We start from the raw sequence: 26,249 nt of genomic DNA, 5'->3' as shown, positions 1-26,249 counted from the left end.
ATCTCAATAGAAAATAACAGTCACACTCCACAGACTGGCGCGCTCTTGTCAATTTGCACCCTGCGTTCAAGTTTAAATGTCTTTTTTCTCATCCCACTCTCATTTTAACATGTTCACCCCAACTAGACAGCACTGAAGTCAGAGAAAGGTCAAGCGCATACGAATGAGAGAGGAAAACTGTCAGCTTCTTTACATTACAGAGAGAGAGAGAGAGAGAGAGAGAGAGAGAGAGAGCGCAGCATTGCATTTATCTCTAGACAACAGCTGTGTAACAAACACAGAAGTTCAGCATTGAGTTTACATACAGTTCAGTATCTAACTGTGGAAAACACAATGAAGGGCCTTAAAAACAGGCAATGCATTATGTAAGGCTTGCCTTCACCGTTATGTAATTTGTTGGGGAGTACTCTGTTGTTGTTGTTTTTTTTACTGTTAAGTCGTGTATGAAAAAATAATAATTGTTTACTATTTATTTTTTAAACCGAAAGTTCGCTCTGCGAAGAAACACTAGCGAATGTGGATAGGCTTTGTGATATGTATATGCGTTGGGGAATAATGTAAATAACATATTATTTTTTAAGATTTTATGACCGTTTTAGACAAAGTTCACAGTTTCACACAAAACAAACGCAACATTTTAGTCTTTGTATACTTATATAATCGACATTATGTAGTCGGGGAAAGTTTTCCGATACATATTCAAAAAGGCCTACGACTTATTTTCTCGTAGTTTTTCCGTCTTCTTTCTACTATTTAAAACGCTCACACTTGGATTTAAATGGTAAATAAGACATGTTGATTAAATTTGACAATTTAAAACAATATTTTCTTGTTTTTTTTGTGTGTGTAAGTTTAACGTAAATATATAAAACTCAACCCTTGAAACGTATTGGAAAGTGAAAGGATTGTGGCGACCGTTTCGTGTTTATGAACTGTAACTCGACCTTAATGTTGAGCTGTTCCACCTAAATAACTTTACAATTCTTTTAAATAACAGTTTGCCTTAGAGTGATGTTGGTCTCAAAATAAGAAAACTGATACAAGCAGATAATATTTTAGTTAATAATCATATCCATGAAACAATCTAACACAGCCACATTGTAATGCCGTTTCCTCATTGCTGTTATTTCTGTAGGCTATTTTTATTTTTTGGGTGAGGAAAATAAAAAATATATAGAAGTAATGAGGATAACAAGCAAGCGAAACGTTTTTAAAATGTGTATTCCATTGTACGGATCAATACATAACACTTTCTACTACTACTCTAACGGTGCATGAATGAAAATGTACCATAACGTTTGAATAGATAGAGTGTTAAATAGAGTCGAACAATTCATTTTATTACCATCATTCACATATCTCAAAACCTAATAACCCGTGGAGGAAGAATATGAACATATTTCGAAAAAAATCACCTCCAACATAATGCATTCCGCATTCGCCCCTACTGTTTATGTGCCAATATGTTTATATTTTCTCCAAGTCTGTATCTCTTGTAGGTGGGCTATTTCTCACCCGCATGCACGCGCACATCACTCCACACACGCGCCTGCACTTGTGCACACCCCCAAGAGGAACATGTAAACACTGTCGAGTATATCACATTTTCCTTGAAGCGACAAAGCACTGCTTTGCAACTAACATGTCGTCGAACCACATTTGAAAACAAAAATAAATCCAAATGGCCACGAATTAGAATCGCTGCAATGCTCGATTCATTAGTTTCATAGCCTTGGGGCACAGCTTAAATTTGCACATGCTAATGATCTTGTGTTATCTGAGACACACACACACACACAAAGTTGCAATGCATGCATGCTACTCCTAATAGTACAGACTGCTTGCTCGCCTGGACTTACAAGCGCTCAGATTGCCCCCTCCCTGCAGGTATACATTCCCTCTCTCTCTCTCGTTCGTTCTGAAAAACTATGCACTTTTGACCGTAAAGAAGAAAAATACGGATTCTGGTTAAACAATTGATCATTTCGTATATTTTAATGTACCAAATAGAGTGTATTGTAGTTGGCAAAATCCCTCGGCGAGAACTGCACACTCGTGATATTAAGCACGCTCATGATCTTGATGTGCCTAATGGGGCGATAAAGCAAGTTGCAACCAAGAACAAAAGCCCAATAGTCACTCTTTTCTTGGTTAAGTTTTTAGTCTTTCACTTCTACCATATACTGGCCCCAAACAAGCATAATTAAGTAATGGCGTGACGGGAGTTAAGTCGTGCAAAATATTTAAATAAGACCAACTAGATAAGTAAATCTGTCACGATTTGTCGGTTAATGCATTAAAACGTTACTCTAGGGACGTGGTCATATTTAGTCTTTCAGAATAATGGGGGTTTATAAAAGTGAAAATTAAATTATTTTAACATTCGTCCTGCCGAATTAGTGGTGCAAACCAAAAAGCATTGGTTTATGTAGGACTAAAATTATAATTCTACTAAATTATATTGTGTTTTTTTTTCTTTGCAGTTCAAAATTCAGTGTTAATAAAATTATAAAGACCGACTGTTTAAATACCTAACACCAGTGATTATAGTTGCATTTGTGTGATATTTTAATTTAGAGTCTATTTATAAAAATATAAATAAAAATTGAAATAAATAGGTCACAGAAATTACTTGTGAAGTTTGAAATGTATCAACCTTCAATTCAATCGTTTAGCACAGCTGAGAAATAAAATATTGAAGGCATTTTTTGTACGTTTAATTCTTTAATATTGTACGAAAAGTAACCAAACATTATTTTGTAAACTAAAATTTACATACCCTACGTACGCATTTTCCATAAATACCGATTATCTCTAACATGTGTTACCGGTCCTTTACATGCGGATAAATATGGAAAATTGAGTTATATACAAGTAATAATTTCTTGCAATTGCCAATGCAATAGACAGATAGTTTTATATTTTATCACTTACATAAACAAGATTGACACGGAGCTTCAGGCTTTCACTACACGGTTTATCGACATGACATTAAATAACAACAACTGTGTGCTACTCAGACTGGACTGGAGACGAAATGTTGCACTGGATACAAAAGCACATTAATACTAATCGGTTAGGTAAACGTGTAGACTGTGGTAATACTGGGTAATTCACATTTGGTACACATAAACTATAACATTCTTTTCAGTCAAGACTATTCATCGCAATATTCGTAAAACCATTTCATTTCCATATATCTAGGGACCACATTTTTCACAAATTCCCTTAAACTGTATTATGACTATTTACAAAATAAAATATTACATTTTAAACTAGGTGAATCTTTATGTACAAAAAAATGAAAAAGAAGAAACAGGCGGTGACCTGCTGGTAGCATGCAATTGAGTTCGCTGTGCATCTTCCGAAATTATGAAGAACAAAAAAATAGAGAAAGGAAATTGTGGAAAAAGGCTGTGATAAGAGCGTTGCATACTCCGTCCATGCAATGCTCTCTGTTTAGACAGCCGTATAAGAAAACCTTCATCGGATTCTTCACATTGTGTGTATATGTAGGTCCACGCGAGAATAGGTTGATTTTTGAGTCCTGGTTCCCAAGCAGTCTTAATTCTGCAGTCTTTTGAAAATATTTACACGTACCATTCATTAAAATTTGACGACAGGGCGCTGTGACTGCTCGTGTGGTGGACTGTGGACGATGCTGGTGATATGGAACTGCTGCTCTGGTTTTCTGTGGAAGGGGACACGATGGTGGGCGGCGTGGATGACTCGTAGCCCGAGCTGGCTGCTGGAGAGGGTTGGGACCCTTGAGAAGATGACTCGTGAACCTGCGTCCAAGCCAAACAGAAAACAGTGTGTGAGGCTTTATGGTGTGTGATTCATTATTGTTCCTCACAAGAAAATCATAACAAACATTTGGGACTGATTATTATTGCATATTATTTTTTATTGTCCCACTATTATTATTATTATTATTGGTTGTAGCTTTGATGGAAAAAAACATTTTGTCAGGAAAAAAAATAGGTAAAAAAATTACAGCAAAGAGTAAATAAATAAAGATACCAACATACACATAATATACATGCATTTTTGCATACGAAAAATATGACCGTAATGTTATTGTTACCTTCATGTGTTTCCGGAGGGAGCTTGGGTGTGTGTAGGATTTATCACACATTTTGCAGAGATAGGGTTTGTCAGAAGTATGGACGTGCATGTGTTTCTTACGGTCACTGCTGTTCGCAAAGCGCCTGTCACACCCCTCAAACTCACACTTGAAAGGTTTTTCACCTAACAAAGACAAATATCTTTCAAAATTCTTATACATTTTTTAAATTATACTTTCTTTGTATTTTAATTGAGAAAATTTGAGGAAAAAAATGGATCTTTAACATAATTTTTTATTTTATTAATGCAATAAAAAAAGTTTTGCACGCCGAAATATCCATTTAAAATCCCACTATAATTATTCACCTTATTTTGCATTGGTAAATTTTACCTACACAATTTATCTGATATTATACAAGTCATAAAGAACAGGCATAACAATTTCAATATACAAATATGTATTGCTGTTTAAAAATAAAATAGCTTCATTATTTGCATGACTCTTGAAAAATATTTATTCAGATTAATAAAATCGTTTCAAGATAAATAATATTAGTATTTTAATTGATTTAGTAAGAACAATTATTTATATCTTACCGGTGTGTGTTCTTTTGTGAATTTTTAGATTTTCCGATCGGGCAAATACTTTTCCACAGCCAGGGAACGGACATGGAAAGGGTTTTTCTCCGGTATGCACTCTGATATGATTTACAAGTTTGTACTTCGCTTTAAACGGTTTTCCTTCACGGGCACACTCTTCCCAAAAGCAAATGTGATTCGACTGCTCTGGTCCTCCAACGTGCTCCACGGTCAGGTGGGTCACAAGCTCGTGCATGGTGCTGAAAGTTTTGTTGCAGGACTTTTTCGGATTCGTCAATTGCTCTGGTTCTACCCATTTGCAGATGAGTTCTTGTTTTATGGGCTGTCTCATGTATCGAAAGAAGGCCCCTGCCCCGTGGTGGGCAGCCATATTCATGTTCATGGGGCCATAGCCGTGTAACTGAGTCGAAGCGTAGTGCTCGGACCTGGGACTCGCGACATGACCATATTGCTCTGCCCTTCCGTACATGTCCCCGGAAAAACCAAGGCGCATTTGACTGTTCACCACGTTGGAAGAGGCGTGCGTGGCCGCTTGTTCGTGCAGTCCCGGAAAGAGCAGGTGCCCAGCGGCATCAGAGTGTCCATGTGGTCCGGCAAAACTTCCGGCGGCGGAGGCAAACAGACTGTGCTGCGCGCTCGTGGCGTCACCGAAGCCCCGATTTCGAAAGAGAAAGTCCCGAGTGGAGTTAAAGGCGGCGGTAGAGTACGAGCTGACATGAGTAGGGTGGTGATGGTGTCCCAAGGCAGCGGCGGCGGCGTAACCGGGTGCCTGCGAGGAAAACGCTGTTTGCCCAGAACCAAGATCATGGGAGCTGTGGTTGATCTTGAAAGCGCCCATACCGTCGGCGAACGGATTGATGCCCAAAGCCACTTCTCTGTCTGTAACTTCGCCTGTTGAGTGATGTCTGGTGGAGCCGAAAGTAGTCACTCCAATGGTGGGATACTGTGGTCCTGCGTCCAAGAGCATCTTCAGTCTACAGCGGAGGAGACTGAAATAGGAAGAATCTGTAGCAACTGTCTCTGCTTGCTATTTCTCTGACTTAAGTGTGCAAGGCAAACTCCGATCCCCTATTTCTATTTACTTTTTAGTGGAGAGGAATTTCCCCTCTCCTGCTCATCCGATGCACACGCAAATCATGTGCAATATTGTCTTTTGCGGTTTATCTTCCTGTGGCGCAACTTTCACCTCCTCAGTCAGGCGGTGAGCTTCAGACTGATAGTCGCAATCATTCCTGCAGATAAATGAATTGAAAAGACAACACAGTCCACCCCTGATGAATGGGGAAGGAGGGGGGCAGCACGTGACCCCGTGCCTGGACCATCATTGGAGAGGGCGCTCTCCCCCTACTAACATTCACTCACCAAATAACAGCCCGCCATGCCTCAGCATCAGTACGATTGGTCGGTTTACATCATCAATCTATGGGATTGTCGGGAGCTTGCTGACTGTGATTTTGCTCTGGATGTTAAAATTCAGAAAACAGAGTTTAGTGAATGCATGGCCGAATAATAGCTTTTGTTCTAGACAGAGGACTTCCACGTTTGGCCTACTTCTGTGGAGGCCTGATCTGTAAGCATTCTGCATGCTCTGAGAGGCAGTGTTACTCCAGAGCTGAGTAAACCTGCGTGCATCTATAGTAAACACTTGGTGAAAATTCGGAATAAGGCAAAGAAGACTCGTGCATGTGTTGAGTGAAGAAACAAAAAAAACTACATCACACATGCTCTTTTCATAATCAGTACTTTCCAAAAATAGAAACGATAAAGATATAATTTAATAAATACGAACATAGTGGGAAGATAAATAATGAATTTAAAATATTAATAAAAATGTATAATAATATAATTAAGAACACAGGGTTTTCACCTGCCCTGCAGACATGCATTTGAGTGGTAACATGTTTAGAAAAACTGTAATAATATATTTGGCAGCTAATCCCGTCAGCATTAATAAATAATAGTAATAATAAAAAAATAATAATAATAAAATTCTGCCCACAATGCGTGTTTGTTGCCTACTTCAGCTGTGGCTATTTTATAGTTATGCATTATTTGTTGTTTTCTTGACATGAACCATTTTAATGACAGTTTCTGGATATCAGTAGGAAACTGTTGCCTCGCTGGTTTTGGAATGCGCCGTAAAAGTCGCAGGGCGCGCTTCTGCACACCACTTCATTCATGATGCTGTTGCTAACATTTACTTCGCATGATGTGAAACGCCATGGAAACACTTTTTTTCTTTAAATTAGTAGTCTGTGCCTAAACGCAGTGGGCCTTCAACAGATGCTTTCAGACGGCAGGTAATAGAATCAAACCTGCGAATGAGGTGAGTCTTTGTGTTATTCATATTATCAACCTGTGCTTTTGGAAGATTAAGGCCGTAATGTATCACCCTTGTGCGTGTAAAAGTTGTGGGTTGTGGAAGTTGTGAAGTGGGATTTCTCTCTGCAGGAAACTCCGGCGGCTGGAGTTCAAAGCCGCATGAACAGACGAGCCATTAAAATATCATCCAGACTGCAGCATTCAGCTCCATGCACTCCCAAACTCCTTCCAGAGAGAAAGAAAGAGCCAGTGGAAGCTGTTGAGCTGAAAGTTTTGTCTTAAGGACGTTATCTTTATTAAGGAAATCTGGAAGATGTCTTCAACATGTGGAAAACGGTAAGATTCATGACGTAAGGACAAAATGAATTTTAAATGCTGAAATCATTGGGTATTACTTACCGAGAACAATAAACACATGAAAACATTATAATGTGCTTATACAGAAGCACTGTGTGGAACAACTTAATTAGCTAAAAGGCATGTTGAAGAGGCACGAGAAAAAAATTTTGTATTTTTTTCTAAGAGAAGGACTAAGTAAAACAATATAGTTAAAATGTTTAAAAAGGATAAACGCACCAATTCTTCTTAGTGGCATTCATCTTGTTTTTCATAGTTTAGGTCCTAAACATATCAACCCAAAGTTTTGCGCACTAAGGGTGAGCAAAAAAACTACATGTTTTTTTCCTACATAAAATCTATATAGAAAACATATCAATGCAATGTAAATAACGTAAAGTTTCAACTAAACTAATTGTTGTCATGTTTTCTGTCAAAATTTTCACAAGTTTATTTATCTGTAACTAAAAGTTCCCCTGAAACTTTTTTGATTTCAAAAGAAATGCTTGGAGAATTCAGCTGTGACCAACTAAGCCTTAGCCATTTGACTAACATCTTTACTATTCGTCATATTACACACGGTGTTTACTTATTTATGACATGGACGGTGCTGCTTTGTCACCAGAGGCTTGACAGATCAATTCATGACGTTTCTTAAGGGAATTCCAGTTCCTGTGCATCAATAATTGAACGCAACTTGACCTTAATCAAATGGAGGTGGAAGACATCGTCTGTTTGTAATATTTTTATTTAGATTTTTTTCTAAATAGAGCTTAAACTATTGACATTTAAAACGTTCAAATGTCATGTAGTTATAGTAAAGTTTTTCAATGTTTCAATTGTGGAACCAAAAACTAAAGGAAAAAGTTTAATTCTATATTATCCTGCGGCTGTTGGTACGTCAGATGTGATGCCTTCGTTGGATGCAGAAACATACGGAAAGTCAAAAAGATGCAGACCACTCACCAATGTGAAGTTGGATAAGCATGGGAGGATCAACTGTTTCCATTTTCATCGATAAGCATGAGTATACATGCAAATACTGTCTATACGTCCATGTATAATTCTTATAAATCTTAGGTTAATAAAGATTTCAAACATTTTAAATAAATTCAGATATAATTAGTTTGGACTTATTTTGGGTCAATTCACCTAACTCGTCCTATGTGTCTGTAGCACATTTGATTCAAATGAAGCTTAAAATAGTTGTGGTTAACAGGATAACAAATTTGGCGTTTCTGTCCTCTGACGTTTTTTTTTTGTATTATTGTGCAATGATTAAACTCTTTAATTTTAATCTCATCATTGCACATGATCACGGTGATTGGAATTGCAATGAAATAGAAAACTGACTTTCAAATTTAGTTGCTTAAAATTATTTCTGGAAGTCCTTGAAAGTCACTATTTTATAGGAACCGCCCGCACTTTCATAAGAATTACACTGGCAAAAAAGTTTTATAAAACTTTTTGTGCTCAAAAGCATTCATACACTAGAAAACCTTTCGCAAAAATTACATTACTGTACAAAACAGCCATTGTGTTTTTTTAAAACTTTATTGATTATTAAATGACTGTAAGATAGTCTATTATTGTGAATACAGTAGTGGCGCATTAAACATTTCAACTTCCCACGTGTTAATACACCCAGCGGGCAAATAAAAACAACGCTTAAGATATAGGCACTCATCGACCACATATTAAAAGTTTTTTTTATTGAAATTCTTGCATTTGTGTGCAATGCCTTCTTTGGACAATGTTTTTTTTTAGTTACTAAAGTTCTGGCGTATGTGTTTAAGAGGTGGGGATTGTCACTATTCTTTCAAGATCTTTATATAAATATTGTTCAGTTGATGTAAAATTAATGTTTCATGAGCGCACTTTATTTGTTTATAACAGGTGCAGTGTCAGCAGAATAGTCACTATATTTGTGTTTAATAACAACTATTTAGAATTTTACTTAACAGTTAGTTTAGCTGTTTTGCCAAGATTATTTGCTTTGCTGCCCTGTACACTTTTGATGAAGCACCACCTCCTGTGTTCCTGATCCGCCACTGCTGAACAACTGAGGCTGAAAATTACCCCCGATCATAACAACAGGTCTTTTTACGTTACTTATTTTCTCTGGACAATAGGTGCCCTTTCGCGCTTTTCACAAGACACCGATCCCATGACGACGCAGAAGTGTGGATAAGGGAAACAGGTCGTGAAAGCATTTACCTAAAGGGTTAAATACAGAAAAGCGGAGTCGACAGCAGAAGACAGCATACAACTGACAACGTTAATTTCGAACTAGCCGGCGTTTTCGCGTTTATTATGTTATTTAGACATCGTCACTTGGAGCGCGCGTGTTTTTCAGAGAGCTGACTTCTAGAATGAACCTATGTAAAATGGTATATATTTTGGTGCGTGTAAATCCATTCAGTTCTGTTTACTTAAAATGTCAGTGCACGTTGAAGATTTCCCACCGCTGTAGTATTAAGAAAGATTACATCGCTTCAATGTAACTTTGCGAATGCAGTTTAAAGTACAATAACCTTTGCATAACAAAAACATTTTTTTTCATCTGCTGCCTGAGGCTCGACGCATGCGCTCTAGCTGTTTGCTGTCACTAAAACATTTTTCTTCACATTGGAAACTGTCACGAGTGACGTCAATCACGGAGCTCTGACCAATTAGAACGCTCGGTGATTGTTTGGCTCCACGGGCTGCAGCGCCTACCATGAATCTCTATTCAGTATATCAAAGCGTCCTGCTGCTGCCTCTCAACCGAATGGGATTCCACGTAGGCACTGAGATAGCAACTAAACTTTAGGGGAAGTTGATTTTTTTCTTCTGTATTTTTCAAAGCGATTAAAATATATTTGTCATCATCATTATTATTATTTTGCCTGCTGTCAGGTTATTCTAAAATTAGGAGTAATGAGCGTGGATGCTTTGGGAAGCCCTGTGATGGACCCCGCGTTTTCCAAACGGAACACGACGCTGAGATTAGTTGACTTGGCAGGGGCTCACCACCATCACCATCATCACCACCATACCCCTCAGAGCGTGACAGGCTTCCCGGGGTTCAGCAGCCATCCACACTCAATGGCTCACTCGCACCCTGGGGAGATGACTGCGGAACCCCGCCTGGGGCCGAGTCCATTCGGGCCAGAACACATGGGGCACTCCGCGGCCCTCAAAATCAGCCCAACCCATCATTATCCCCACCACCATCACCACCACAATCATCATATTGCAGGCCACACTGAAGTGGTCTCCAGTCAAACGGGAGCTTTTGGCCCGGTGCAGGCGGCGACGGTCCCGTACTCTATGTCTCACACGGCCCAGGCGTTATCCGCAGGTAGGGATTTCCTCATTCGGCGAGATTTGACAGCTCAAGCCATGCCCGTGCTGACCGACCAAACTTCTGGTTCAGCCTCTCACCACGGAATGTTTGTCTCAACAACAGGTAGCTATCCGGGACACTATGGTCATCACCCCGACCCCGGGAACCATACTCTCTTTCCTGGACTTCATCACGAGCAGCCGTCTAACGGAGCACCAGGTGGCCAAGCCTTGAACGGACAAATAAGGTTAGGAATACCTGCCGAAATGTATGTTAGGTCTGATCATTTGAGTCAAGTGGCGAGCTCCAGGGCGGACCCGTTTACTGGTTCTCCTCTGCACGGATACGGCGGACTCAATCTGAACATGAACCTCAGCGCACACCACCACGGAGCTGGTGCCTTTTTCCGTTACATGAGACAGCCGATCAAGCAAGAGCTTATTTGCAAGTGGTTGGAACCAGAGCACTCCGCGAAAAAACTTTGCTCCAAAACTTACAGCACCATGCACGAACTCGTGACACATGTGACTGTCGAGCACGTTGGTGGACCAGAACAAGCGAACCACATCTGTTTTTGGGAAGAATGTCCACGAGAGGGAAAGCCGTTTAAAGCCAAGTACAAACTTGTGAATCATATCAGAGTGCACACCGGAGAGAAACCCTTTCCCTGTCCGTTTCCTGGCTGTGGAAAAGTATTTGCCCGCTCGGAAAACTTGAAAATCCACAAGAGGACACACACAGGTCAGTGTCTTAATTCATGTCCCGCAGGACAGTTAAACCATGCTTGTTCACGACTATTAATTTACTACGTGTACAGCAAACATGAAGCGTAAGCAAATTTTGGCTTGCAACTATTAATTATGCGAGCTGCCAGTTTTCCAAATGAAGGCAGAGTTTATCTTCTGAAAGCTGTTTATTAAAACTGAACAGACCATGCTTTTGTTTGTTTACGATGTGAAAGTATACAGAGCCATTCTTGAGCTGTTTTTAATGCACGTTAATACACAAAAGACGAAAACAGTCATAAGGGCAAAACAACAACAAGCATTGTGAAATGTTACTTTTGTTATGTGTTTTTAAAAAATGTGTTAATTAAATTACAACTTCATAATTGCATCGCAACACATTCATTTGTTTGGGGCCTTTTACTTCATGTTTTGTCGGCTGGGAAAAATAAGTTTAGCTAAATGGTTGTTTTGCAATGGCCACGTTAGTTTTGTGCAATGCATGGTTTGTTGACATTTTCTGTTTATTTATCTTGTATAGTTTCAATACACGTGTTACAGGCACATTATTGCAAGCCACGTAGTGTTGATATGGGACGGATTATTATTCATCTTTAGCTAATGTATGGGGACCCAACAAACACTTAATATTTTAGCTTGTTTTTCCAGACATTAATTTTCTCTCTTTAAGACAAGCTACAGAAACATGATAGCAGATGATAGCGAGACCAGTGTTTTGTTTTGCTTAGACTGCAGCTTTTGTATTCCTGTTGCCCTTTAGGTCAGTGGACGATTTTACTTATAAAATAAAGGTTTTAGCGACAAACTGTCCAAAACGACTATCGTTAATTGTAGCTACATTAAATAAAGGATTATTTCGATTTTACATATCTTACTGCGACAACATAAGAAGCTATACATGCGCTGATCACAAAACTGTCAACTTGTAGATTGTCCGCATGCAACAGGTCGGTTTCAGCTGACTTGGCTTTACAGAATATATTTCATATTTATCACAATTCACATTCGCGGTGATAATGCCTTTGGGTTGTTTGTTGATTTTGCCATTGTTTTCGGATGCATTGAAGTAAGCCTCGGTATTTGGATTAGAGAAACTAAAACTAAAAAAAAATGTTTATGCATTTTTAGTAGCGAAGCTCAATGTGCTGTAGTGTTTTCTGTTTTTAAAAAACGATTTCTTAGTAATGAGTTTTTATAGGATAGCCATTAAATGATCTGGAAGCTACATTTTAGCTAAGAATCATTTTTATGTGTAACCAGGTGATACCCGTATATTACTTTATGTGCAACAATTCCCGGGGGCAGGGAGATTATTTTCTTGCTTGATCAGTATTTGAATCTTTGCTTATGGTTGTGGTCTCCCAAGGGTCTCTTTCTGCTGCTTTCTTGTCGTGCACTAATATTCTTGATTGGCTTTCTCGGCCCAACAGCTGAAGGTCAAATTTATATTCAGCAAGCAACTGTAATTAGACAGCAGCAATTACGCAGTCTTATAAACTCCTGGAGCTTATGTCCTTCGGAAATAAGCATGATGTGATTGAATTTAATTAATTCAAACATTTCTATTGCCTGGCTGCCTTCTCCAGCAGCTATTATGGTTACAGTGGGACAGGCCTAATAGCAGTTTAGATAGTGGATCAGACGAATTTTACGAGTTTTACATGCTCTACAATGTAAAGGTAAATAAAACTATGAGATGACATGCATTGAAATAAAATACAATATGCAACAGAACGGGTATAATAATCTGTGAGTCCCAGTCACAGGGGGGCTTGCCATCAGAGAGACATGGCTGTAAAAATATAATCATGAGAGTCGCGTGACCTGATTTACCCTAAACAAATTAACATGCATTAGGCCTATATGCAGATTAATATATATTTGGTTATGTCCTCGTTATAACGGCGTGTTTCATTACAATGAGAACATTTGTAATGATGTGAAGTTCTTTAACCTATATTAACATTTCATCTCTGTTTTCTCGTTGTAGGTGAAAAACCTTTTAAATGTGAATTTGACGGCTGCGACAGAAGGTTTGCCAACAGCAGTGATCGAAAAAAGCATTCACACGTACACACCAGCGATAAGCCGTACAACTGCAAAGTCAGAGGTTGTGACAAATCGTACACGCATCCAAGCTCTTTGAGAAAACACATGAAGGTGCACTGCAAGTCTCCACCTCCGAGTTCGGGTTACGAATCATCGACTCCATCTCTTGTTTCTCCTTCATCGGACTTGGGACGGGAGCCAGCTCCCTCCGAGCCACTCTCATCATCGTCCCAGCCGGCCAATTTAAGCGAATGGTACGTGTGTCACAGCTCCGGTGCCAGTGGCCCTCAAACCCCACCCAGTGGTTCATCCACACCGGGCCATACAGAGGGGCCAATGTATGGCAACCCTGAACGAAGAGACGCTTTCTAAAAACAGATAATATTCTTTTTTGGTATTTTTATTTTTGGACTGAATGGCCACATACTGACGCCAAGTCAGTTAAAATAGCAAGCTTGTTTAAAATTGCTGCCTTACTGAATGATGCACTGGCCCCTGACAGCTGATGTCACTGCCTAACCACCAATCGATTGGAAAAAGTCACGAGTCTCTGTTTTTAAATAGAGTACTGATCGTACGCATGTCGTTGTATTATTTTGTAAATTTCGCGTTGATCTTGTTAATTTATTTTTTATTGGTAAATAATTTCTTTTTGTATTATTGAACCAAAGTGCTTAATTATTAAATTGTAGATATGTAAATTATGACGTTTTAATGTTTATGTGTGAACAGTAATTTTGTAAGGTTCGGTCCTTCAGCATTTTTTTAAATGTTTGCTACTATACTTTGTACAAAATTAATATTTGGGATTATTTGAATTTCATAAAGACGTAGACTTTTCCTCTCTTTTTGTGCTTTCTCCAGCCAAGCCAATTTGATGGAAACAGTGTTATTGTATTTGGTATGAAGTTTCATTTATGATTAGTCATTAATCAATGTGGTTATTTTGTGATTTTGTAAAACTTGTCAGCAATCCATTTTTATAAAAATACGAATTATCAGCAGAGACCTTAAAATGTGTACCGAAATGCCTTGTAACTGTCAGTATTTTGAATAAACTGTGTATGACGCAAAAGTAATAGACCTCTTATATTAAAGCTTGGTAACATAAATTTACATAAAAAAGAAATTTATTAAAAAATATTACAAATTACAAAAAATATATAAAAAATTTAAATATTAAGAGTAGCAATAGTAAGATTTTAAGCAACCTAATTGAAATAACTTTCTATACCCATATTATATTGCTTATACACACAAATATTCCCTGGCTTTACACTCCAATTACATGGGCAGCAATTGATGAAAGAGTTGCATATTTTCACACAGACTTCAAAGAGACTTTTATACAAAGAGACATTTTTTTCACGACGGTGAATCTTCATGGTGAGTTAGGAATTCTATAGCAAAGCCGAGTCAAATTCAAATAATATGGGCGCCGGGGCTGTGGATTTCGTCCTGTCAGGAGGAATGCAATATTTGCTCTTAAAGAAGTAGGTCTACATGTTGCGGTTTCTTAATTTCAATAGTTTATAATTTCGTTTTTTTTTTTTAGGTTGACAGCGACAACATAAGTGTTACATATTCGGCAAAAGTTTTCACAAAAGGCCTTTTTTCTTTTTCTTTTTGAATTTACTAAATAGAAAAAAGTGCATAATATATCCGAAGAACTTTAACAGTACTAAACAATGTTTATTGTCAATGAATCGATGCATCAACCAATACGCAACCTACCTATTTCTTTACGCTGTAGAAATCTTCATCAAATTAGTGTATGAGTCGTCAAATGTGAGCAGAGCTTACAAACCCTCGTCTGCTTTCTTTTAAACTTTAACCTCAACTTTATGCATCAGATTTGTTTGAGGACGCAGATGTATGTGTAACTGGAAATGACTTATTTCAGCGGTATTTTTAAACGCCATTGTTTTTATAGGCCAGCCAGCTACTGCAGTGAGCAGCGTAAAATAAATACAGCAAGAAAGAGCCAAAGAGTTGTGCTCATAGTGGCAGAGCTGCTAAGGAGAAAAGGGATAGCTTGGTCTCAATTGAAGCGAGGATCCTTTGAAGTGTTTTATTATCATGGGGATTCCTGCATGTAGTCTAAACGACACTGATGACATGGAAAGACATCTCTGTGTCACCGGATTCGTCGTCCAATCTTTTCAAATTTGTATAAACTTGTTCCACTATATTCATTAGGAATTTTACACTAATAAACTACTTTCAGGTAATATAAACTATGGACATGCTGCATCTCTCGGTCTACAAGTGAGCTTGGAGACCACGCGATCTTCTGTGTGTCAAAGTTTCATTAAAGGGAAACAAAATAAAAATGTATGAAAATTATGAAATCATGTTATTTTCTACCTTTGCCATTTTCAACGTTTTTATTAATAACTTTTACTTTCGGATAAACGAAAAAAAAAAAACAATAACAACAACTATTATTATTGTTATTATTATTATTATTATTATTTATTTATGAAGTGTCATAATGTACAAAACATATTACAAAAAGCTTGAATTAAGTAAAATAGTCATGTCCATTGAAAATCGCAAATGTATCTATTTATAAGTTATTAGAAATTATCTTTTCTTCTTGTCACAATATGTTGGCCTTGGCCTAACTTTGAATTGGCATATTGCATTAAACGATAGCTTCAACTGGTCCACGATGAGGAAGTAGAAAAAAGTCTTTGTTAAACGTAGGCCAGGGCTCATTTGAGTGTGAAATATAATTTCTTTGTGAAATAATTGAGGCGATAATCACACTTCCGGAAACTGTCCTGCATTATTTAACAAAGCTCTTTTAATAGGGGATTAGCGGTTCTCCCCACACCATTCAACGCTCTATTTAATGTCATAATTACATGACAAGGGCTGACTGGAATTCGCATGCAAAATGACAGGACAGGTGCAATGGCAAATAAATAAATATACAAGTTAGTCAATAGCACAAAGATGATTTAAATCGATAGGCTACTTTTAGACCTTCTTGCTTCCTACCCACACCAAATAACTAGCGTTGGTAATTCTGTTCAAATAATTAACAAACAACTTCTGAGTTTTTATAAAAGACAATTCCAAATAAATAACTAGACAACTTTGGCAAATTCCAATGGTTTTTATTCATTTTTCAATTTGTTTATTAATTTGTCGTAAAACAGAATTCAGCTCTAATGGACAAAACGCCACAATGTCCATATTTTATTTATTGAACACGTTTAACCATTTTTGGATGTTTCAGGTTATTTGAAACAAAATTAACTTTATATCAAGCACATGCTAATCACGGTAAGCTTGCTAAAAGCATTGTGTAAGTGTAAGTATATTATATTTAAGTCGGACATGAGTGAAAACTAAGTACCAATTTGGTATTAATATAACAGTCCTCGGTTGTTTTTGTGAACCGTAACGCGTTGCATTACACTGACATAACAGACATATTTTATTATAATAAATTACTGGGAAAACAGTTGTATATTTGTAATTAAATATTAAATACCACTGAATTAATTGTACGACCTTATGATCTTGTGTATTCGCGTATTTACAATTAAACGTAAATACAGTCCTTAAAAATGTTACCAAACTCGTATTTGTTCTGGTTTTATAAACCTCTAATATTATGCATATCAAAGTTATTAATTTTCAGCACCTGAGAATATTGCGTCTGTAGGATTATGACTACATATTGTTTCAACTTGACCTCAAGGGAAGCGACCCTGAATTAAATGTAGTCACATATGGCTCACTAAATAATTCATTATTTAGTGTAATAATGAATTATTACATGACTTCTTGCATCAATACGATTCGAAGTATAATAAAGAAGATGTTATTGGGGTAGATTAAATAAAAATAAATAGCGAGCAATGGCTAATAAATTGGGTAGCTCGAGTGAATAAGGTTTCTAAATAGTCAGATTACCACCATCTCCTATTCGCCGGCGCTGAGTTATTGTACCTTTATGGATGAAGGAGTTTTTCTCCAGTAAGAATCAACCCCTATAGTTAGCAGAGTGAACAGTGATCTCTAACAACCTTCAGATAATGTAGCAGAATGTACCGCACTACTTCGCACCTGCACTCTGAATGGGAACCTTCTTTCAATGTAAGATACGCTTGTTGGCCTTGAATCTCAAAGCAGCTGCATGAATGAGTCGAGCGACCCGTGCTTATTTCGCTTCCTTTGATCTCAGATCCCTCTCCCTCTCTCTCTAATTTGTTCGTATAGTTTGCAACAAGGACTTTCTATTTGCTATTAAAACATTAGAGTCTATAAGGGGAAGATGAACAGGATAGATTTCATGCAAAGCATCACGCTATGAGGGGAGCATCATGCTCTTCTCTACAAACAGATTTCATGCATTAGTCAGTGAAAGCACATGTCATTGCTGTTTTATTTAATTGCAAAGAATTTAATAGAAGGAGTCAAGAGAACATTTCACTCTTGAACATTAAAACCACTGGAAAGGTGATAATTTGCTTGAATGCTGATTTGAGAGTAACGTTGCATTTTTCCCCAAAGGTCCCAGTCAACTTTCAGTTCAAAACAAACGCAGATGTGCGCGGAAGTCTGATAGACATTCATATTGTACAAGTTTCTAAATTGTTCGTGGGATGATGGATGACGTTAACTCGGGTTCTTACACATATTAACCATTAATCTTTTATTGTTTCACGTAGGTAGAAAAAAACATAATAAAGAAAAAGGCACAAAAAAGAAGAACAGTGCACAAGTATATCCCTTCCCCAAGCAGACATTTACTGCGTGACTATTTTATTTGATTTTAAAGGGACGTTGCTGCAAATAGTGCCTTTGTCTAGGTTATGCAAATAAAAAAAATGTATTGGAGCTCCAAAGGGAAATGCCTCTATATCGTAAACATTGTTAACTCAGTTGGATGTCCTTTTTAAGGACACACATATATTACGGCTTAATTCAATGTACAGCATTCACATGGGTCTACCATCAGACAAACCGACAACGCAATGCAAACAAAACTAACTAAATTAACTGAATTTCCATATTACCAACCTTCCCTATGGATGGTTCCACCATAATTTTCTGACGCCTAAACCGAATAGTTAAAACTGTGCTGGCAATAGGCCATGTAGCTTTCTAATACAGTGAGACATCAATCAATGCAACCGCTTCAGCATTAAGTGTATGATACAATAGGCTAATGATGATAATGAAAAGTAAAAATAATGAAATCGTTTTTATGAGTGTATCAGATTTATTTAAGTGGGCCATACATCATCACCATGGGCAAATGATAATGAATTGTAGAATGTGCCCTTCAGCGATTTAGTATGTCTGAAATATAATCTATCACCACGAGGTTCATATTTCATATTTTGAACAGCATATGAGGTGATGTGCACTGTAAAAAATGCAGCATTTTTGTCAAATCAACATATATTTTTTGGTACTTTAACTTAAAAAAAACTTTAAATAGTAGGTTGAATTGACTTGCAAAAACTTCATGCTGCATTTTTTTACAGTGTGTGTAAAGAAGGTTAAACATCAGTAAAGCAACTGAGGAATCTTCAAAGAGACTTTTTAATATTTTTTCTTAATCAAAACTAGCCTCCATGTAATTCTGTGAAAAGGAAAGATGTTTTTTTGTTCTTGTCATGAAAGTCCTAGATTTCGTTTTGCCGAACTCACTTGAAGTCACTGCGTAAATTGTGGTGGTGCCCTTGCCACCACTACGTTTAGCAAAGACTAAGGTGCAACCTCTGCCATAAGACGCGATGTCACAAACATCCCTTCGAGCATCTATACAGACATGAAACACTGGAAAAAAAGTTACACAATGAAAACATGTCAAACATTTCATCAACTGAAAGCTAAATAGTTGTCTTAATAATAGGCATATTATTAATATTATTATTCACTATTTGTCCTATAGAAAGCCTCAGCAACAGGTTGTAAATGGGTTATGGATTGTGCAACTTTCCGCAGGTGTCGAGTTTCAGAAGTTTGAGAGTAACAGTGAAGATTGACCTATGGCCACCTAAAACGAGGCATGTTTCAGAACTCTGCTGTGCAAGGAAGCGCCTTCCCATAGAAACACTGACACAAGTCATGGAAGAGATCAATTTACATTTAAGGCGAAGTAGTGCACATGGTAACTGACCGGAGTAAAAATATAAAATCAATTGAAACATAGAATAGAATAGAATAGAATAGAATAGAATAGAATAGAATAGAATAGAATAGAATAGAATAGAACGCGCGTAAAACATGAAAACTATAAACTCGCAGTAATATTATGCGAGTTTTTGAAAGCAGACGCTCTGACAGATGAGGCGTCGAATATCATGCATCATAGTAACGTGTAAAATGTCTCAGACATGCAAATGTGCACTGCCAACGTTAGGTTTTAAGTCATTGGTTTATGTGCACTATTTCACACGACGACTCGGAAATGTGCTGTGCATGGTGAAAGCACAGTTTGAGCAGGGGAATAATTCGTGTGATCACTCTACCAGCAACACATACTTTGGGTCATTTCGCCATCTCCCGCAGAAAAGACATTACGCCTCTCATATTTACATACCCTGTAATATTTGTCAAACATTCATAAATTACAAATTAATGAAATGTTCCAGGCTTCTCTCATATCACTCTAATGGACATATGGAGTATTATCTGATTTTTGACACATCTTTGTTAAGTTTAATGTCTTTGGCATCATCACGGTCTATTTAACAGCATTATATCTGAGTGATGTTACGGTGATTATATGACCTGCAGAAGGTACGAGCACACAACCCGCAAGCAAATGACCCACAGAGTGAAATGAACAAAGAGGTTATGTGAACTAAAAGATGCACTTTTACATTATTTTACATTGAATTTAAATTCAATGTCATGATGAATAAGATTTTTAAGGGTGTTTATATATTTATTCAATATTTTTTAAAGATAAAAATGTCAGTTTATGCTCCATTCACAAACATTGCAAAATAAAAATCGTATTAATTTATTTATATATTAATTTTGCTATATCTTATTATATTTAGTTAATGTTGTTGCTGTTGATGGTGTTTTTGTCTGTCTGGTTGCTAATAATTTGTGTAATGTTTTGGTATTTATTTATTTATTTAGTAAAATAAGTTATTTGAGTGTTTCTGGATTTGATGTTGAGAGTGAAATGTCAACAGCCACCTGCGTGTTGTTAAAGCAAGACGCTTGAAGGGGGTGTGGATCAATATTAATCACCGGCAAGTAAAGTGTCATTCAACTGCAGTTCATTTCCGCTCCGGCATTCTTTCTCTCTTTTTCTTTCTTAGACACGTGGCTGGGCTTCCAACATCGACTTTTCCAATTAGACACACACAAGACAAGTTATCTCGATATATGCACTCTCTGTACTTCACAAATTACATGTTTTAAAGACTGTCTAAAATGTAAATTGAGGTGTAGATGAATGTCAGAAATTCCTGACGTGTTTCATTTCTTCTGATAAACCTTTCAGCATTTTTTTTTAATAGACAGCACAACAATAAATAAGTAAATAAAAATAATAAACTAAAACAACACACGTGTTATTATTATTATTATTATTATTTTTATTATTATTATTATTATTATTAATTTATTTAATTATTTAGTATTATTATTATTATTATTATTATTAAAGATTTTGTAAATATAAAAATGCAATGCCTTTAACAACACTCATTAATGTATAGGGGCTTATTATTTCTCAGTTCACCAGCAATAAGTATGGATTTAAATGAAGTGTGTTTTTAAGTGTCAATTTAATTGGCATTTCACAAATATTTCTTCTACCGCATGCTGCATCTGTAACGTCTTGATCCAGATATTTTTTAAAGTCCAACATAATCATGAAAGGGGAGAATGATGTCTACCAAGGCTTTTCCCGTTGTGCACGAGTTAATTCATCAAAAGAAAAGTTTCTATAAGATTTTTTATCCCCATATAAAAAAGATTTAAATAATAAGTCTACCACTGTGACATTCTTTGGACTTGGGCTATTTTTCATAATACTCTTTTGTGTGGCTTAGGAAACTCCTCAGACGAGGACTCAGGAATAGTCTGAGATTTTCCTCATTATTTGCACAGATTCTGTGTTAACAGCTAGTTAAAATGTGTAGAAGGTGGTTTTACTAAAGAAAGGCGTTTTTGACATAAAATAATCTCAAAGACAAGGTAAGAACTAATTTATTTTTTCTTAAAAGAAATAGACGTGCAAAACCATGCACCAACATTTTTAGAAAGTGTATTTGCATGCATGCTACATAAAAGAAATCCAAGAAAAATGCAGCCGCTTTTATATGACGGGCCCACGACTATTTCTTTTTGAACATAATTAACTATATGCTTAAAATCAATTGTTTCCCGAGCCCAGTCAGGGTCCATGGCTGCAAGCAGAGAGAGGCCTATTTTTGCACGTGTGAAAGCAGGAAGTAGCTCTACCTGTCATTCATTAGGACGACACAAACTCAATAGAGAGAGAGGAAGCTAGATTGGACCTCCTCGTTATACCTGCCGTGCAATTAGTGTTACTTGTTTCTTTAATCCGTCTGTCTCCTCGCCGTTATAATTGAACTTGCGGAGCAAAGAGGGAAGCCATCAAAAACAGATGATGCCAGTGCACGGCATATTTGATTCATATTTTACCAAAATGTAATAGGTATTATTCCATTGTACAATTTAATTAACTGTAGTTAATGGAGACTCGGTGCCTTGAAGCGGTCCTCGTTTTATGGCGTGCAAATGTAATCTTAATCTCTCAAGATAACTCTGCTAAAGGGCTTTTTCCACGGGATGCAAAGTACCGTTACGTCCTAAATCCTGTAATTGCTGCCTTTCATAGCATCGCTGTTTTTCTTCTACCATCTTTACTTTGTTACTTCTTTACTTCTTTGAACACCCCAGGCTTTTACACTATGGTAGATAAAAAAGTGCTGCCCTGTCGACTTGTACTAGGTGAATCAGCACACACTTGAACTGAAAAAGGACTTGACCTTTGCCTTTATGTTGTCCTCCAGTGTTTGTCTAAATGACAATCGGCCTTTATAAAGGACGTGCGCAGGCCTGACACCTCCTTTTCATCAGATGGATGCTCGCACTGAGAATGAATTCCGTGGATCTGAATGGCTTCTAGATGTTTGTAAACGTTTTTGTGTCTGGTCTCTGTTTTCAATCAATATTAAGACAGTATGTGCTCCTCGAGGATTTTTTTTAAAGAGGCAGCGGAGAAATATAATACACGCGTTTATAATGTATTAAAACATTGACATGAGGGATAGCCTATAATTCAGTTTTTTTTTCGTGGGTGAGAATATTGATAAAAAACAGTTGCTGACGATGCATTAATAATAATATAATAATAATACATACAGTAATCTAATACGTTGGTGATAAAGTGAAATAATTAAACTTAAATAAAGTAAAAGATTAACAACGATTTCCGTTAGCAAAAAGAATAAATGTAGTCTTTTCAGTACGATTCTATTCCCAGTTTAGACTATTGCCTGTCCTAACAGTTGGAGAGGTGGCCCCTCAAAAAATGGACGGGGGAGATCTGTTCCCTTAAATGAAAAGTAGAGCATAGGCGATAAATTATGAAACCACATATTACTATAACCCTTTAGATGAAATTACGCATTTAGGAGATTAATGGAGATGTCGCTGTCCAGCTTCTGCTTGTTTCGACATAAATAAACCGATGATATAATGTTTTTGGATGATGTTAAAATAGTGGATACTGTCAACTGTAATCGATTATCTTTAGAAAAGAGTTGTTTTAAACAACACGAGAGACGAAATTTTTTTGCGTGTATCGAATGTTTGGTAGAATTGTCCGAATACAGATTGCGCAAAGTCCGATTAAATGTCCGAACAGACATTGTGTGAATGTAGATCTGGACAGAAAAGTACAGACTATTTAGACTGTTTAAGACTATTTAAAGACTGTTAGATTTGGTCATCACAGCACAGTTAATATTTATATTATTTCTATTTATATATTATTTTTTATATTTATAGATTTGTTTAAATCTGTGCAGTTTCTATCCGTAAGCTATGCTGTATTGCTATATTTTGTAAATGATGTAAATATATGAGAAAGAATATTTAAAAATAGCCATATAGGTGTATATGCAGGTAATAAGACACGCACAGAGAGAGAGAGAGAGAGAGTGATAGAGAGAGAGAGAGAGATAGAGAGAGAGAGAGAGAGAACGGGTAGTACCTTGATGATTGCTTGTGTAATTCAAACATGGAGACATGAAAGTTGACACTAGACACATAAAACCCGCATCTCGTAATCAATGCATGGTCCAAATTAAATACGCTGACCAACAGGGAGCCGATGAATCTCTGTGTCTTGGTATCAAATTAGCGATAATAAACTCCATTTCGACTAAGTTTCTCTTTATATTGTGACTTTGTTTAATTTTACTGATGCATTAGCCTCCATCATTTTAAAAGTCTCTGTTGTCTGTAAAACTCGAAAAACTGTATGACATCAATCATCAATTATCTATTTTTTCACATTGTCCAATAATATTAAGAACATCTAAAAAACAGAACACAAAAGCTCCTGATCTCCATAACTTGGTTCTTTTCACTCGGTAGATCAAAGAACCTTAAAATTGGTGTCCAGGAGATGAACATTGTTGAGGTGACAGGATGACAATGAGGAGTTAAAGCATGCTGGAGCAGTTATGTCAATGCTGGAAAGAAAAAAGACGGAAAAGGGGCTCTTTTAAATTTATAGACCATATGAATTTGCCATGGGTTACTGAAGGAAATTAAGCGTTCAGTGCTTACAAATGTCACAATATGATTCCGAAACACATTGTTCATTTAGCATGCGAAACATTTCAACATCTACGAAAAATGAGTAGGCTTTTTTATTATGGCATGCCTAAGTAAAGTGTTCAAAAGAACGAAAGTTGGAAAGAATGAAATAAAGAAAGAAAGAGTGTGAGAGAGGGAAAGAAAGAGGCCTCCATATTCTCTCCAGTGTACAGAACCTGCTGCTCCAACAAAGAGCTGAAACGTTGAAAAGCAGCTGAAGTGACTACAACGTGGACATCAACAGAATAAACAATATTTGTATTCATTTGAGAAACGAGGGGTTTGAACAACAAGACAAAACCCGACAAAGACAAAAAGCGACCATGAATGCTGCCATTGTCAGTGGCTTTGAGATTCTGATTCACCATATCATAACCCCCGCGAGGAAGAAAACATCAATATTCCCAGGGAAAGGAGATGTTTCTATGGAAAACCAAAGAATTTTAGCGCATAACAGATCTTGTGTAGAAACAGGAGGGAGAAAAAATGAAAGAGATCAAAGGCTGAGCTCTTGGGAGCGTGGATGCGTCTGTGAATCAAAGATAGACGATGTTGACTTTTAAGTACTTGGCAAGAATTGGACAGGCGCCTGAGCCCCGTTTCCAGGACATTCTCCAAAGAAGAGCCAAAGCAGTCTAGACTCTCAATGAAGAGAGAGAGAGAGAGAGAGAGAGAGAGAGAGAGAGAGAAAAAGTGCAACTGTATCCAACAAGCATGCGCGTTAAACTGAAAACACTTTAGGGTTACGCTTTATAATAACTTTCACAATTTATAAATTATATAATTTCCAACATTTTATGATACTTAAAGGAGGAGTAGTTTACGTTAGTATTCTATTAACAACTCTTAGCAAAGACATTTATAATACATAAATATATTTTTAATAATATTATATTATAATCTAAACTATCACAAGTTTCCTACTTCTAACGTTTTAGCATTTGATAAGATTAAAATATTGGAAAACAAAAGATTGGAAATCATTTAAAATATTTTTATTAAAAACACTAATAGTTGTCCAGGGTACGAATTTTTACCAAATCGTTTCATTCTACATGTGCAGGTTTGTAACACATGCGTCTTTAATTCATTGTAGGACGGTGCTAAGTAAACAGGACTGAACCTTTTGTCAAGACCACAACAGCTGCCCGGCCCACTATTGTGCCCAGATAGACTGACCGCAGCCAGCTCAGTGCACAAGAACAGAGCGGGATGTTCTGCGTTTAGCTCCAGCAATGAAGAGACTGTCAGCATAGTTCACAATGTCTTAGTAAAACAGCACTCCAGGAGAAGTGAGTGATGGAGACTTTCCACTACAAACTAAAGATCTGCCCGCGTGTAATCTCTGCTCCAAGACATGATTTGCATGAAATGGGTTATTGGAACCAATGTATATATTACGTGTCCAGACCGAGCCTTTGTTCAAATCTAGTTTCGGAGTTACGTTTTAATCAAACTTTTTTATTACATTTAGAAATTTAAAAGACTGTTTTATACAAAGTCAAATTTATTAGCCACATTTATCTATAAATACGCAGAAAAATTTAATTGCATTAAAAGCTAATGTATAAAATATAATTCATCAATGCGCCTGCGTTGGCACGCAAGTTGAACCATTAATTTAGGCTATGTAGCTAATGCGCAAAACATGTCGCTAAAAACTTAAATAATTGTTTTCTTATTAATTTTACAAATTTAGGCTAATACATATTTTAATAAAGTGTATGCTTTTATAGGATGCAGGTATTCATGTAAATCCATAGTTTTAAATATTACTGTTATTGTATTATAATATGTACTTTTCACATATAAACTTAATAGTTTCGGTAATATTAACTTCAAAGGCAATGCTTGATAAAGTAGGCTACGAGAACATTTAGGACCAGCTAATGTTCTCGTGTACACCCCTAAACCAATACAAACAAACAAACAAACAAACACAAAGTGTTTTC

At 36.8% G+C, this 26,249-nt stretch overlaps 2 protein-coding genes across 3 annotated transcripts; one reads left to right on the top strand and one right to left on the bottom strand.

Annotated features, from left to right (window-relative positions):
- Positions 1-2,898: 2,898 nt before the first annotated feature.
- Positions 2,899-6,263, bottom strand: zic1 (zic family member 1 (odd-paired homolog, Drosophila)). Its single transcript, XM_055182442.2, has 3 exons — positions 4,666-6,263; positions 4,088-4,251; positions 2,899-3,788 (listed from the first exon to the last, which is right to left on the bottom strand). The coding sequence occupies exons 1-3, from the start codon at positions 5,633-5,635 to the stop codon at positions 3,591-3,593; spliced, it is 1,332 nt and encodes a 443-aa protein (XP_055038417.1). The 5' UTR covers positions 5,636-6,263; the 3' UTR covers positions 2,899-3,590.
- A 2,929-nt stretch (positions 6,264-9,192) lies between these two features.
- On the top strand, positions 9,193-14,524 carry zic4 (zic family member 4). 2 transcript variants are annotated; one of them, XM_055182441.2, is made up of 3 exons: positions 9,193-10,669; positions 10,778-11,395; positions 13,391-14,524. In XM_055182441.2, the coding sequence occupies exons 1-3, from the start codon at positions 10,246-10,248 to the stop codon at positions 13,819-13,821; spliced, it is 1,473 nt and encodes a 490-aa protein (XP_055038416.2). In that variant the 5' UTR covers positions 9,193-10,245; the 3' UTR covers positions 13,822-14,524. The 2 variants fall into 2 exon arrangements, with proteins under 2 accessions (XP_055038416.2, XP_055038415.2); XM_055182440.2 differs by having other exon boundaries at positions 9,194-11,395.
- Positions 14,525-26,249: the final 11,725 nt, after the last annotated feature.

The sequence above is a fragment of the Misgurnus anguillicaudatus genome, chromosome 25 (assembly GCF_027580225.2).
Source record: "Misgurnus anguillicaudatus chromosome 25, ASM2758022v2, whole genome shotgun sequence".
NCBI classification, from domain to species: Eukaryota; Metazoa; Chordata; class Actinopteri; order Cypriniformes; family Cobitidae; genus Misgurnus; species Misgurnus anguillicaudatus.
The sequence above is the reverse complement of the archived record's forward strand: the minus strand, read 5'-3'. Positions and strand labels throughout refer to the sequence as shown.